The sequence below is a fragment of the Gymnogyps californianus genome, chromosome 17, assembly GCF_018139145.2.
Source record: "Gymnogyps californianus isolate 813 chromosome 17, ASM1813914v2, whole genome shotgun sequence".
Taxonomy (NCBI): domain Eukaryota; kingdom Metazoa; phylum Chordata; class Aves; order Accipitriformes; family Cathartidae; genus Gymnogyps; species Gymnogyps californianus.
In genome coordinates, this window is record NC_059487.1 from 804563 (window position 1) to 819611 (window position 15049).

General features: G+C 56.5%; 1 protein-coding gene across 1 annotated transcript in view; it reads left to right on the top strand.

Annotated features, from left to right (window-relative positions):
- Positions 1 to 867: 867 nt before the first annotated feature.
- CHD6 (chromodomain helicase DNA binding protein 6) overlaps positions 868 to 15049 on the top strand; it is a 62659-nt gene continuing 48477 nt past the window's right edge. Inside the window, exons 1-2 of the mRNA XM_050907258.1 lie at positions 868 to 919; positions 13645 to 14144. Of these exons, the coding sequence (XP_050763215.1) occupies positions 887 to 919; positions 13645 to 14144 (533 nt within the window). The 5' untranslated portion in view covers positions 868 to 886. The remainder of the gene's footprint in view (positions 920 to 13644; positions 14145 to 15049) is intronic.

A 15049-nucleotide genomic window follows, 5' to 3' on the forward strand; every position in this document is an offset into this window, starting at 1 on the left:
TCCCTCGTCAGTCCCCTCCTCCGGTGGGTGACAGTGTGGGGACCTGGTCGCACAGGCAGTTCTGCCTCTGGCACTAAGGTGCTGCTAAGAGCTGGACTTGCAACTGCAGCCCCTCCGGCCAGGCGTGGTGTGGGGGGGTTGCTTGGGAATCACCTCTGCCTGCAGCCCCCCCTCCCCCTGCGGGCTGCGTGGTGGGTGCCGCTCACGCAGCATCCTCCTGCGCTGCGGGGGCACAGGCCTGAGGAGGCAGCCGGCCCGCTGGCCCTGCCCCAGCGCTGCTCCGAGGGCTGCTGCGGCTCGCTGGGGAGATGGTGTCTGCCAGCATGGCTCTTCCCCCTCCTTGCTTGCCCCGTCCTCATCCCCCTGGCAGCTCTTCCTTGGTAGTAGGGCTCGCAGCGCGCCTCAAGCTCCTGCATCCTCTCCACGTCTCTTACTGCTGTCATCGCTGCTTGGCAGAGGCTGGTTTGTTTACTGCTTCCCTCTGCTGCTGCAGGGTTGGCAGCATCCGACATGTCTCTCAGGGGTGCCTGGGGTAGGTTTGGAGCTCTGGGGAAGTGGAGTGCATCTCCGCTAGCCCCGGCTGTGCCACTTCATGCTGGGACTGTGACTGCAAGGTTGGTCTTGCCCGGCGGGGTTCAGGTAGCACCAAGCTGCTGGGAGATGTGTGGTCGGGCTCCTTGCCGTGGCTCAGCAGAGCAGATGTCCCCAGGCTTGTCCCTGAGAGCGTTTCACTCCTGCAGCTTTGTTGCTCTGAGCGGCACCAGGGTTGGCTCGGCCTCTTGGAGGGGTGATGTGGAAGGATGGAGTACCTCAGGTTCACCAGTCTCTTTATTGTGAATTTTTTTTTGTGTTGTGTCTTGCAGAAATAACATTCATCCCAGATTTGATGATAATGAAAATACAGAAAAAAGAAAAGCAGGTTTGTGACCCTCTCTCCTTCTCCCAACTCAGCTGGCAAGGCCTGGGGACCACGTCCTGTGTGTGAATTGTTGCAGTTGATGTGTGGTGGGAAGGGGGCCGGGGGGGGCCTTGCATTTCCAGACAGGGCTGCAGCTCAGCACGTCAAAATTTGACCTGAGCTGCGGCCTAGAGTGGATGAATCTGGTGTGGGCAATTGAACAACGTGGGGTTTACCTTCAGTAATGGAAATGCTCTTGATTTGGTTCTGTTTTGTTGTGAAGGAGCAACCCTTCTTTTTCCTCAAAGTCCCTAGGATTGGTTCTTGTTTCAGTCTCATCACATATATATTACAAAACCACATGTTTGCTGTGATTACTGCTAATAACGTGATACTTCAGGACTAACACCAGCAGGGAGGTTGGGGAAGATCACGTCTGCGGGGCTGTGAGAGCTTGGCCAGGGAATCTTCCCTTGCTCAGAAATAATCCCATCCCACCAAGCTGCCATTTCGGAATTGCCGCATTGGATCATAACTACCTGCTGCTCCCGGAGGAGATTTATGAGCCAGTGGTCTTTGTATTAACCGTGTGCAGAGGAAGAACCTGACCATCAGCGCTCTGATAAGGGGAAAGGACCTGTTACATGCATGGAGACTCACTCTGCCTGCCAGGGTGAAATATGGCTGGAGGTATAAAACAAACCGGTCCACCCTGAGCTGATTTGTGTCTGTGCTGCTGTTAATGGGAAACCATTAAATTGAACACTGAGCTAAGGGATAAATCTGTTGGAGAGCACGAGCTGGTGCCATTTCTAGCCAGCTCTGAAGCAGCGTCTTCATGCTGCTCAGGGCAGCTGCAGATCACGCCGTCATGGCAGGTTAATGGGGAGGAGGAAGGGAGGGAAGGGTTTGGAAAAGGCAAGTGTGCTGTTACGAGCTTGCAGCAGGCCAAATGCTGCGGATATAGGAAGGTGTGTGTACAGAGCACCGATACTGTAGGAAGTAGTGAGTTTATCAGTGTGTCCTAAAGATGCTGTGAAGAAGCAGAGCCAGCCTCAAGGTGAGGAGGAGGGGAGCGTGGCAGGTCTTGCGTACCAGCACTGCTGGATCACTCCTGCTGGGGCAAGGGGAAGGCCTGGAGGAGAGCAGGGCACCTGGGGGCATGGGTGAGTGATCTCTCTCCTCTGGTAGCAAAGCCCAGGTAAGAAATTCCCACTGCTCCAATATAGCAGGTTTGACTGCTCTGGAAATGGGATTGCTGAAATGACGTGGGTTTTAAGCACAGCAGAACCATCCTCCCCCAGCGTTTGGAGATTTTAGAGGGCTCAGCTGCCAAAGTGTTTTGTGTAACTGCCCCTGCAGATAAAGCCTGGGAGGGAGAAAAACGCACACGAGTGTGAGCGAGGAGGGGTAGGGGTCGAGCTGCTCATCTCCTGAGCTCTCTGATCCAGCAGCAGTGTAGGATGATCCTTGCAGCGTGTCACGGAGTGGGCTGCAGCGTTCTTGGGGTCGCCAGCTCTGCAAGGGCTGTACTGGGGTGTCCCCAGAAGGATCTGGGCAGCAGTCAGAAATGCTGCTGTGAGTTCAGTGTTTGGAAGAAAGCCTGGCCAAGCAGGGCTCCCAGGGGTACTCTGGGTTCCTGATTGATGTGGTGAAGGGGGTGGCCGCTCCCTGAGGTGGGTGGCTCCCTGCCATGCTCTGCAGAGCCTGCTGAGTGGCATTGGAGGCAAAACTAGCAAGAGGTGCCATTCCACGTCCCCCTGGACACCTGAGCCCAGGAGCTCCCACACCTTGTAAACAGACTCCTTATGGCACCAGGGAGGGCTGTTGCCTTCAAAAGTCCATTGAGCAGTCTTTCTGGAGAAGATGAGATGCTTGTGTGGTTCCCAGGACTCTCAAGTGCCACACGTTTCTGTCCCTGCCAGCCTCTCACCTGCAGAAGCTCCGTCTTGGTCGTCATGTAGGTGTAGGTTCAGGCCCATGGGTACAAAGGCTGGCAAAATGCTCGCACCCTTCATATTGCTGAGGGACAGCAGGAGAGCTGTCAGCTTCCTTTGGGAATGGGTTATGGATCTGCTCTCTCCTTTCCCAAGTCTGTGGCTGCCCTGACCAAGTGCCTTGTCCTGCCCATGTGCATTGCCAGTGGATTACAAAGCCTGGGCTGGAGAGCTGGGGTCTCGCAGCAGGCTGTCCTGGGAGGAGCTCCTGTCTGTGTCCCCTCAGTGGTCCCTGCAGCAGTGCCACCCTTCCGGCATGGATTGGGATGGCTTGGCTTGCAGGGCACTGCCAACTGGTGTACCAGATGAGGGGCTGTTGTTAGCGCAGGCAGGGTCTGTGTTTGCACGATTCTTCTTCCTTAGTAATGCATGAAAATCTGGTGGATTTGTCACCAAGCTGTGACTAACTCGTGAAGCCTGTCGCTTCCCTCGTGACTTACGAGGCTTCATGCCAGGGCGCCTTGTCTGCTGGTGAAGGTGGGACAGGGATGCCTAGCTACCCCAGGGAGCAATGACAAGCGATGGATTTTCTTTGAGGGCTTCAGCAGCACCGTCGTTCCCTGGGCTGCCTCTCCCGTCTGTGTCCTGCTCCTCCCTCGGCACTGAAGGGTCTTCTATTCCTGCTTATTTCTGCCAAGCTCTGACTTGTTGAATAACCTGAGAAATATTGAACTAAAATAAATGCAGTTATCCCACAGTGCCTGTAAATCTCCTTATTCTACAGCCATGGAAATGGTCCCATCCTGCACAGACTGTAGGAGCAGAGCAGCATTGCTTGCCTCTTGGAGAGGGAGGGGATGGGAAGCCCTGTGACCCCTTAGCTCCTGCCTTCTCCTGGAGGGCTCTTCTGACTTTTCAGCCTGGGCTCGGCGGCGGTGGGAATGGCCCAGTCCCCCGCAGCGTGCGGCCGGCGGTGTGGGGAGGCAGTGGAGAACAGCCCGGGGCTGCGAGCACCGCATGGCTGCTGTGCAGCCCTCGCAGTGGGGACGCGTCAGGGCGTGCAGGCCCCCAGGAGTATCTGTGGGAGCTCTGCTTGCCTTTGCTTCAAGCACTCACTGCATAAAATGAAGGTTTTTCCTGAATTTTATGCGTCTGTTTAAGTGAAACGTGAGCTTTGATGTCTCACCTACTGCAAATGCTGCCGAGGGCTGTTACTAGAGCTCCCCGGGGCTGGAGCAGAGTCCTGACAGCAGTGGGAGCTGGTGCAGGGGAACGAGGGCTCCCCAGCCTGAGGGCACTTGTGGCTCTGTCCCAGGCTGTGTCCATGGGCTCCTGGCCCATCTTGGGCTTTTTTTGTCACGATGAGACTGTCAGGTGCGATGACCCTCGGTGCTGGGTGCATGGAGTTTTGCTGTGCCGAGCAGCATGTGGGCCCCCACTCTGGTAAGGATGAAGGGCAGGGGGAGCAGTGAGCTGCCAGGGTGCCCTGCTCCTCCACCCACAGCCAGGAGCGCTGGTCCTGGTCCTCCCCCATGGTCCCGAGGGCTCCTTGCCCTGCTGCCGCTTGTGGCAGCATGCTGCTGCACAGGCCTTCCTCTTTCCATGCTCTTTCCCTGCCTTCCTTCCCGCCCTGCCAGAGAGGACAAAACAGGGAGGACAGCCTGGCCAGCCCAGGGCAGCAGCATTGCCCTCTGCCCCTGCCGTGCCCTGTGCCAGAGTGGTGGGGACATGCATGCTCGCTGCCAGGGCTGGCTTGGTCACGGGACGGAGCTTCCCAGCTGTAGTTGTTGAGGGCTGTGTCTTGGTGGAGCGTCTCGGGAAAGGAGCCAGGCCCCACCTCCGTCACGCACATCCCATGGCGACTGTGGAGCCTGCTTGGAGACATGACAGAGGGTGGCACTTGTGTATTTTTAGCTTCTGCTGCATTGCATTAAGAGCTGGAAATGAGGGGTGTGGACACCCAGCGACTAGAATACAACAGCCCATGCTGTGCAAGCCACTGGTGGGGATTGCAGCTGCCTGAGAGGGTGGCTCAACAGCCTGCTAAAATGCTGTGTACGAAGAAGCTGCCTTTTCCACTCCCGTTGTGGGGCTCTGCAACTGGCTGTGCAGATAGACCGGGCCGGTGGCTGCCAGCTTGACCGTCTTGGGGAGGCAGAGCTGTGTGATGGTGCCCATCTCGGGCTGCTGGCACGGTGGCAGCCTGGCTGGTGGCTTTGGTCAGTGCCATGGGGGGAAGCCGAGCAGCTGGGGTGCTGGGCAGCCCCTGGACATCGGCCTCTGTCTAAAGAGCATGAAAACCTTTGATGACCCCTGCAGTCAGGGTCCCCGTGGACGTTCCACATATAGGACAGATCTCTGCAGGGTTTGAGCTGTGCCCTAAACCCAAATGCAGGGCTTCTGCAGAGGCGTCCTCGTTCTCCTGGGGGGCTGCAGGAAGGCCTGGCCCAGCCTGCAGTGAATGGGGGTTGAATGGTGCTGGCACTTGCATGCAAGATGGCATGTGGCATGGCCACTGCTGCTGGCTCTGGTCACGCTGCCCAGCAAGAGCGTGTTGTGTGGATGTCGTCTGAGCCCGGTAGCCAGGGATGCTGGCTTTGCTCTTGGTGATGACCATGAGAAGGGCTCAGCCATGGCCTCCTCGCAGGATGGAGCTGCCGTTCAGACCCTGAGGCTGTGGCAGAGCTTTGCCCTGCTGGGAACGCTGTGCTCTTGCTGGGGAAAGCCTGTAGGGCTCAGGGTAGGGCCCTGAGGCGCAGGATGGGCAGCGGGGTGGACATCGGGCTGTTGCTCCTTTCCCCTTCCCACCCCCAAACTCATGTGGTACTGCAGGGTTTGGGTGCGGATCAGGAGTGATGCTGGCTGGCGAGGAGGCTCCGACACCAGCAGTGCCGATGCAACATCCACTTCATCCCCATCACACCTCCCAGCAGTGCTGGCCTGTGTCTTCTGCACTTGGGTCCAGGGGAGCCTCTGTCCGCTCCTGCCTTTCTGGGTATCACATGGCAAGCGCCTAAGCTGTATAATTGGTGCCACCTTTATGGGGCAGAAGATGATGCTGGGCTGCCCAGCCGTGGGGTGGGAGCCCAGGAGCGTTGGAGGCAGGGAAGGTGATGTGGTCTCACAGGCCATGGAGGGAGCAGGGCTCTGGGTGTGTGATGGTTCCCTCCTGGCTGGGCCCAGGGTGCAGGATCTTCTGCCCCATCCAGCCAAGCCTGAGCCCTGCTGCTGTACCTCTCCCAGGTGCTTGGGCCCAGTTTTCTCTTGTCTTTACCCAAAGCTGCCTGCTGTTCTCCGTTCTCAGTTGCTCCTTAGGACTCTCATCCCGTAATGTCCTAGTGTCATCCTGGCCCCCTGTCCTAGCGGCTCTTTCCCTGTCCCCAGTTCCCTCCCTCTTCCCCTCCCCACCTTCTCTTTGCAGTTGCTGTTCCCCCTCGTTCCTCTTCTCTGCTGTTCCCTTTACAGGTACCTGGTGCAGGCAGGGTGAGGGCGAGGGTTTCGGACCCGGCTCAGCCCACAGGCAGGCCCACTGGCCCCGGGCTGGTGCATGCCCTGGGCAGTCGTGGAGAAAATGCTGCTGAACTTCACTGCTCCTGACCTCCCTGCACATGTGCCAAGTGGAGTTTTTAAACTGTTCCTCCAGGTCCCTGTGAACCCAGCTCCGCTCTTTGCTGGAGGGCTTGGAGAGGGTCAGGGGTGCTGCGTGACCCTCATGGGCTGGGGTGGCTGGTGCATCTCTGAGGGTCAGCAGTTTGGGAGAGGGGTGGGAGCCCTTTGAGGACCAGGGGCAGGAGCCACTTTGCCTTCCATCTCCTGGTGGTGTTTTCCCCTAAGTCCTGAATAAAAACTGGGAAGTCAAGTCAAATCAGGACTATAAATGAAATGAAACAATTTTAAGTTAAGGAAACACACCATTAAGGCCCACCCTAACCTTGGCTTTGCCCTCTAATGGGGTCATGCAATTATAAGTGCTCTCTGTTAGCCTTCACGGCTCTCTGGGGAGGTTTTAAACATTTTTTTTTTCCCCTGACCTTCTCTTTGACAGTAGTTAGATGCATGGGACAAGACTTCGTGCTCAAGCTGCTGCTGAGGGACTTCCTTTCCTGTATGAAGTGTAATTTATAGAAAATTCCTCTGGGATTAAAAAAAAAGTACAAATGTTACATAAAAGTGTATTCTGAAAATGTAAAATCGTTACAATCATCACCAAAAAAATGCCAGTTGAGAGACAGTGCAAAGGCACAGCTCTAAGGATAAAAAGCGTACTGGGCGTATGGAGGCTGCTTGGGTATGGTACCAGAGGTTCAGAGATGGGCATCACCTACCAAAACCTGGAAATCATTGTCTTTACTTCCCCCCCGCTCCAAAATACCCCAGAAACAACAAACCTGCGTGGTTAAACAGACATGTAAGAAGACATGTAGAAGAGGCTGTTCAATGTAAAATGATGTTTTTCTTTAGTTAAAAAAAGTTGTAGTAAGAAAAAGGACACATTCTGGGAATTTAAAAGTAAACCTGTAACAAGACAGGACTAAAAACATTTTTAGGAACCACTTGCTAAAGACACGGAGTCTAATAATAAATTTTTTTCCAAATATCTCAGGACTAAAAAGCCTTTAAGAGGAGTCACAGGGTAAATAAGTGATTGAGGTGTTAAGTGAGTGCTCGTGGAAACAGGGCATTGGCAGAACAGCTCGATCAGGAAGGCTCCCAACCCAGAGCCATCCCTGATGCCAGACGCATTGAGAGTTGCCCTTAAATTAAAGGGTTTGATAAAGACATTTTTGAGCAAAGTAACACAAGCCACCAAGCTTTGATGGTATTTACTCTAGAATTGTAAAGGAGCCTGATGAGATGTTGGAAATAGCTAATAAATAGTGTTAGGGGCTGTCACCCATCAGGGCCACATCTGTGGAAGGGGAGGTGTAGCAAATGTGAAATGAAGGCCAATAGGTTTACTTGGGTCTTGGGTAAATTGTTAGGAACTATAATAAACACTTTATCTATGAAAATAGTACACTGGTGAATAGTCAGTGTGGCTTTTGTAAAGCAAAGTTAGTCCTTGCAATCTGCCGGGGATTTTAAAGGTAGCCAGATCGCGGGGGTGAGATTGGTCTGGGCTGGTACAGTGCTCATGGGCTCCCAAACAACTGTTGAGAAAGTTTCTCACCGAATACTTTTAAGGAAGTTAAGCATTGTCCTGACAAGAGGTTTTTCTGTCAGTTAGTGACTGGTTAAAGAATAGGAAGCAAAGTACAGGAAAAATGTCTCTGCTTTCATGGCGCAGAGCAGGGGAGAAGGCGCCAGCTGATTCCTGCAATCATCTGAGATGCTGAAATGGAAACAGAGTCTGAAGAGTTGAAGAAAAGTCTAAAGATGTGCCAAGTAATGCATATGGGGGAACCAGCCATGCACCTGTCTTCACTCGGGGCTGTCCCCACTCCTAGAGCAGACTGTAAAATGCTGGCAGAGAGTTTGGCATCTGCCTGCAGGTTGTCCCAGAGGTGCGTTCAGCAGTTCGGAAAGGGAGAAGGAACAGCAGAAACCCTCCTGCTGCTATGTGGTACCTCTGATACTGCGTGCTTTCCTATTGCCACCCCAAAGCTGATGGGGTTAGAAGGGGTGCAGAGAAGGGTAAGGCAGATGGTCTGAGAGGTGGCCCAGCCCGCCTGCGAGGAGAGGGTGACTTGTCACCTGTACCTTAGCTGGGCCAAGAGAGCTCTGCAGGGGAAGGACGTGGTGGAGAATGGCAAAACAGTGAATGGGACAGAGCAGGTGACAAGGAAATGCTCCTTCGTACTCTCACACCTTGAGAACTAGAAGTCGCTTAGGAGGGCAGCACGATTTAAACAAAAGTAGTGGGTTTTTCCCATACCTTATCAGTTTGTAGTACTGAATGCCACCGGGTGCTTTGGCACCCATGGTTACAAGTGGGTGCGTGCAGCTGTTAGCTGCCGTGGTCTGGATGCAGTCCTGCCACTGGAGCTCCCGAGCCGCAGTCAGCCTGGGCAGACAGGGAGGCAGAGCACGCTGCCTGCCCTGCCCCACTCCTGCCCGCCTCGGGGTCCGAGCACTGGCCTAGAGCGGCCCTTGGCTGGTCCAGAGCAGCCAAGGGGAGCCCGCCTTGCCCACCTGCTGCAGCCAGCGTCCTGGGTCTACGATTTGCCAGGTTTAGGCTCCTGAAGCTGGATGTGTTTCTCCCCTGTGAAGGGAGTCTGAATGTGGTAGTGTGTCACTGCTGGCTGGCAAAGCCGTGGGCAGCCTGATGGCTCGTGGAGACGTGTGTCTCAGGCCACTCAGCCTGGAGGTTGCTGCTGCAGCAGAGCTCCCTGCGATGCTGTGTCCCCATCGGTGTGACACGGGCCCTTCAGCTCCTCACCATTGGGAAGCAGAGGTGGTGGTTCCCTGCAGCGCAGGGGCAGCAGCTGATGCTCCGGCACCGGCTGCACAGGGACAGTGTGCTCCTGCCTGCCGCAAAGGACTGGCCAGTCTGCCACAGGCAAGCTGCGAGTGTGCTTTGAAGCCACGCAGGAGCACTGATAATGCTGGCACTGCTTTCTCAGGCTTTTCATGTTGACAAGAAGCCGGGATAAACTGAACCTCATCAAGGGGAAGTAGGAAAAGCCCATTCCCTGGCTTGCAGCAGTGCGCTGAGCTCTGGCTGCAGATTTGTGCTTGGCAGCGCAGTCCTATGTGGATGGCAGGAGTGTGCCGTGGACTTGCAGGAGCATGACATGGAGCCTTTTCCCCTCAAGACAAACTAAGCAGCCTTGGATGCAGAAGGGTTTCTGGGGCTGGCAGTACCTTGCCCGCAGTTGGTGTGGAGGAGCCTGGTTTCCCTGCCCCTGTGTGCTTGTGCTGCCTGTGCAAGCCCTGGCCATGAGCTGCTTGGTCCCACAGGCTGGTGTTTGACGGCCCTTTCATGGCAGGGCCTGTGCCAGAAGCTTCTGGCTGCTCCAGCTGGAGGCAAGTGCTGCTGACTGGTATCAACACTGCTTCCCAGACACAGTAGGCTGTGATGTCTGATGCCCACAGGGCATCCCATGGCAAAGTGCTGGCACTGCTGGATCTGGGGGCCTGCAGCACTGCCCGGGATGTGTGCTGGGGTGAACATGTCTGTGCTCCCACCGTGATGGGCTTGCCTAGAGGCTGGCGGGGCTGTTGGCAGCCAAGAGGTGGTGCAGGAGGGGCAGAAGGATTGCTTGCCTTTCCACAAACCTTCTGACAGCTCATGGTTGTTTCTATAAAGCGTTCAACTTTCTGTTGGAGCAGGGCTTGTGGCAGGCTGGGATGTCTTCATCAGCAATCACCAAAATGCCCTTTCCGATTTGCCTAAGCAGCACAACGCAAGCACGAGCAGACCCTACAAAGTAGGTCACGGTTTGAGGCCTGCTCTCCTGACAGCTTTATCAGCCCATCTCATGCGGTGGGGCCTGAGGCTCCTGCCGGGCAGTGGACGTGCCAATGGCGAGCGGGACCTGCCTGGGCTCCATCGCCTGGGTTGGAGCTGTAGATGCAGACAGCAGATGGAGTAGAGGGGAGCTTTGGACCACTTGGCTGGTGTGCGGTGGTGGAAATCACGAGCCAGTTTCGGCACTCCCTTCTCTATGCTGGTTTGCTGGGAATTGCTGGTGCATGCAACAAGAGGGACCCATGTCCCCATGCCTGGCCATCATGGCTCAGCTCCCCCAAGCACAGGCTGTCGGGGACGGAGCTGCTCAAGGCGCTCAGCACTGCTCCCAGCCCAGTCCTGGTCCAGTCCTGTGGGTGAGCTGGGGAACCCCTCTCCGGAAGGGCAGGTGACATCGCCTGCTCTTGGACGGCACCAGAATTGCGATATCCAGACCTGTTGCTCGTTGGGTGGTCTGCCTGGAAGCGGGCAGCCCCTTGCGAGACTCAGGGCTACAAGCTGTGGCTGGGAAGGAGTAGTTCACCCTCCCGCTGTGCTGAAGGATGCTGAAGATTTGCTTTCCATCTGGTATCTGCACTTGGCTGCTGTTCAGTGCAGAAGCGAAAGGAGATGCAGGCTCTTGGGGGTCTGTGAGCTTTGTAGCTAATCCAGTAAATTGTTCCAGCCGATCCCCAGCTTGCAAGATCTGTGGAATGCAAAGGCTGGGACTGATCCTGTTGCTCAGCCTGTGGGCTCAGAGGCAGCATCTATAGTGCTGATTTTCTCCCGGCCCAGAATAGGTTCCCCTTAATTGCTTGGGTGCACTTTGATGGCTTGTCCGTGTGACGGGACAGCTGCTCTCCCCCGTCCCAGGCTGCTGGAGCAGACCGGCAGCAGGGGCCAGGGCAGAGCACTGGAGGTGGCTGCGTGCAGGCAGAGATGCTGATGCCGCCTGCCCGGCTGATGCCAGACGTGTCGGCAGCCCCACTCATGGGTGGCTGCAGGGGCATTGGGAGTCTTTTCCTCTTTTGCAGCCTGTTTCATTTAATGCTTCCGTCTAATCCAGATCAGGAATCTGAGCGTACAGGGTGCCCTGTGCCTAGACCACCCCGCTCGGGCTCCAGTCCTCAGCCCGTAGGATGTAAATATTTACATTCTTTCCCGCACCTCTGGGGTATCTGAAGAACCAGATGGCGCTGGGGGTCTGGTAGGGCCAGGGCATTGCTGCCGGCAGTACTGGCACCTCAGCACCAGGGAAGTGGCTTGTGAAGGAACCAGGACCCCTGGCTCGGGGCAGCCGTGGGCGCAAGGTGCTGGGGTGAGCACTGCCACTGTCCCCACAGGCGTGCCGCTGCCCGGTGCCTCCTGGGCCACTCCCCAGCCACCCCACAGCTTCCCTCCAAGAAGGTGCCACCTCCAGGCTGGCGGGACGGGCCTAGCCGGGGCTCAGCCCCGCACCTTGTCTCATGGGACAGCCACCAAACACCCGTCTGCAGGACCAGCTTTCCAGCCCCGGTCGTGCTGCTGGGCTTGGTGTGGTGCTGATCGGCCAGCCCCACGGCAGTGAGCCAGGCCGGGAATGGCCACAGCTTCCCTCTGGTCATGGCCAAGCTGTGCGTTAAAAGGAGGAGTTAATCAGGTTGTTGTCCCAAAAATCAGGATTCTTTTACCCGGTGTGCAAAAAAGCCGATCAACACACAGAGTCGAGAGAGTTGTTTATTTCATGTCTGCGCAGAGGTGGGTGCTAGGTGGTAACTCCACAAAGCTAGCACACCCGGTTAACACACGGTAAAGCATTTTATACATTTCAACAGTTATGAGTACTTTTAGAGTTTCGCTGGGTTACCCTTGTTCCTGTTGGTTCTCGCAAGCCTCATCTCCACTTAAAGGTGCAGCGGCCTGCTTTTTTACTGCGCGTGTTCTGTGAGGAAGGGGTTTCTCTTGGTAGGGGGCTCTCCCTACCCAAGGGCAGGTTTCCTATTACATTAACTAGGATAGTTCACTCGCAGTTCAAGTAGCTCTTTGGTTGCCCTTGTGCTTATCTTGGTATCTCTTTACCTGGCTGACTTATGGTGTCATCTTGTTTCTCTTCTCAAGGTCGTGCCTTGTTAACTAAGTAGCATCTTTTGTTTTTGTTTCTCGCATATCTCCAACAAGGTGGTTGTGGGTGAAAAGTTTGGCATCTCCTGCGAAGGCTGTGGGGTTTGCTCTCCCGCTGCGGGGCTGGAGGAGCAGCTCAGACTGCCTGTGCTGCTGGGGCAGCGGGCAGAGACCTGCCTGGGCACCGGGGGCGGCGGGCTCTTAGCAGTTCCACGAGGGATCGGTGCTGGCCGTGGCCCCAGCTGCTCTCCGGTGGCCCCCTGATCACAGGCAGAGAGGAGAGGGTGCAGTGGGCTGGCTGAGTGTGCAGGCAGGGCCAGGCGCTGCCTGTGCCGGGGCGCTGGGGATGGGAACTAACTGGCAGAGCAGCTGAAGTGGAGCCTGACATGTTACTTTCCCCGTCCTTGCTACACACAGCTACGCTTCTGCCTGGCCCTTTGTGCATCTCTTGCTCTCCCCCCCCGGCAGCTGCTGCAAGGGATGTTTCTGGTCCCTGTTATAAATCGTCACCCACAGCTCCCTTCCTTGGGCTGTCCCCTGCCAGCCCCGCCGGCCCGGGCTGCTCTCGAGGAGCCAGGGTTGCTGCTGACGAGCCTGGGCTCCTTATCGCAGACACTCCTGCTGCTGCTCGAGCAGAACTGGGCCTTTTCATGCTGTTTTCTGGTTGGGCCCGCCGCAGCAGAGCATGCTGGGGAGGCAGCTGGATTCCTTTCGGTGTTCAGTGCTGGAAAGTTCACAGGAAGTGAAGGAAGAGCCGGAGCAGGAAGAGCAGCTCCACTGTCCTGGGCTGGAGGGAGCCCCGGCTCCCGGGAAAGGTGCCGGTCTAACCCCCCTCTTCTGCCCCGAGCTCTGCCCTGAACGGACCTGGGGGCCTGCTTCTTGTTGCCGGAGGCTGCAAGGCATCCTTAATTCCCTCTCCCTGCTCTGCCGGGACAATACCTGGGCAATAGGCAGGAGGTGGCCTGGGCATGTGGGTCGCTCTGGGTCTCAGCAGAGTGGGGTGTGGAGTCTGCGATCAAAGGCAGGACTGTGCTTGAGGGCACAGCAGAGGGGTCAGCCATCTCTGCTCCGGACCTACATGAGCTGGTGGGGAACCGAAAGGCCTCTCTAACCTGTCAGCCTCTGTCGGGCAGGGAAGCGGGGTCCTCCCCTTTGAGCTGCATCTACGTGTGGTGGCCATTAGCCATAGTCCCCCGTATGTTGAGGGACGTTGCTCGCGCTGCACCCGGGTGATTAGAGCCTCGCTGGGGCTGCAGTTCCACCTGCTATTTCTATATGTGGCATTTGCTTCACACACCGCCTTTCTGTTCTCTCTGCAGCCGCCAAGCTTAAAAGTGCTGAGCCGCTCCCCAATGTCGGATGCCTGGGAGTGCAAGGCGCAGGACCCCTTTGCCAGCAGTGAGGAGCAGGACGAGGTGTCCCACCAGGTGACGGTGACGGCCACGGACACAGACGGCCAGTGCCAGTGCCCAGAGGAGGAGCCCGACGGGGCTCCCCAGAAGCGGACGAGCACCCAGAACGGGATGCAGGACAGTGGGGGTGGGGGCACGGGGGTGAAGAAGAAACGGAAGAAAAAGGATCTGGGAGAGCAGGAAGGGGGAGAAAAAGCAGCTGTGGAGGTGAAACCAAAGAGGAGGAGAGAGCCTAAAGAACCAAAAGAGCCTAAAAAGGCCAAGGAGCCCAAGAAGCCGAAGGAGCCCAAGCAGAGGGAGGTGGCCAAGAAACCCCGGAAACCTCGGGAACCCAAAGCCCCCAAGGAGCCTAAAGACAAGAAGAGCGGCTCTGAGTCTGCCCCCAGAACAAGACCCAAGAAGAGCAGGTGGGTGGTGGTGTGGCCTTGTCTCTGTGCCTGGTGTGGACGGGGCTGTGGGCTCGCAGGAGCGTTGGCCAAGAGAGCTGCGCTGGGCCACCACGTTGCAAGGTGCACAGGCTCGTCGTGCTGAAGGCTGGACAGGCAGTCGGGAGGCCAGGATGAGCTCTCCGACCACGCAGAGACAGGACAGGCGGGTGCCCTTTTGGGGATGAGGCCCTGTGAGACCCCAGATCCAGAGGAGGACCAAAGAGTCTTGGCCTTTCCTTGGCCTGGCCTTTGTGCCAAGTGTCTTGGGGGGCAGAGGGACCTTAGGGAGGTGTCTCACCAGGACAGTGAGGTGCTGTGTGGCAGAGGGCCTGTCATACCTGTTTTGGGGCCCAGGCAGAAGGGTATGTGAGTGAGACGAAGCTGACCCTGGGCTGTCTGTGCAAGCGAGGATCCCCGCATGCCAGGGGGCCAGCAGCCTGCCTTCCCTTGGCTCAGGTCTGGGAGGATGGTGGAGCTCATACCGTCTCCTCTCCCTCTCCTCGGTGGCAGGACCTGTCCCTCCCTTGCAGCTGTGGAGCTGTGGTGGCAGCCAAGGCTGGCAGTAGGGGGAGGCCTGAGGACTCCCTTGTACTGCACAGCCCAATGCCACTGCCTCTGGTAATTCCTCATCCTTTTAATTAACAGGCTGATTGGCCAGAAGCTCTGATTTCTTAGCTCTGATTTCTTTTTAATTGGGAATGTGTGCAGATAGCAGAGCAGATCTCAGCAGCACCGGTGTCATTTGGTTTACTGTTGTGGACTGGTGAGAATTAAGTGTGTTTGGAGAATCCTGTACAAAGCAGGCCTATCGATTGGCTCTGGGCCCTCCTCGTGTACTGTAAATAATCCGTATGATGAATATGTTTCTAGTGTAAACGGGATTA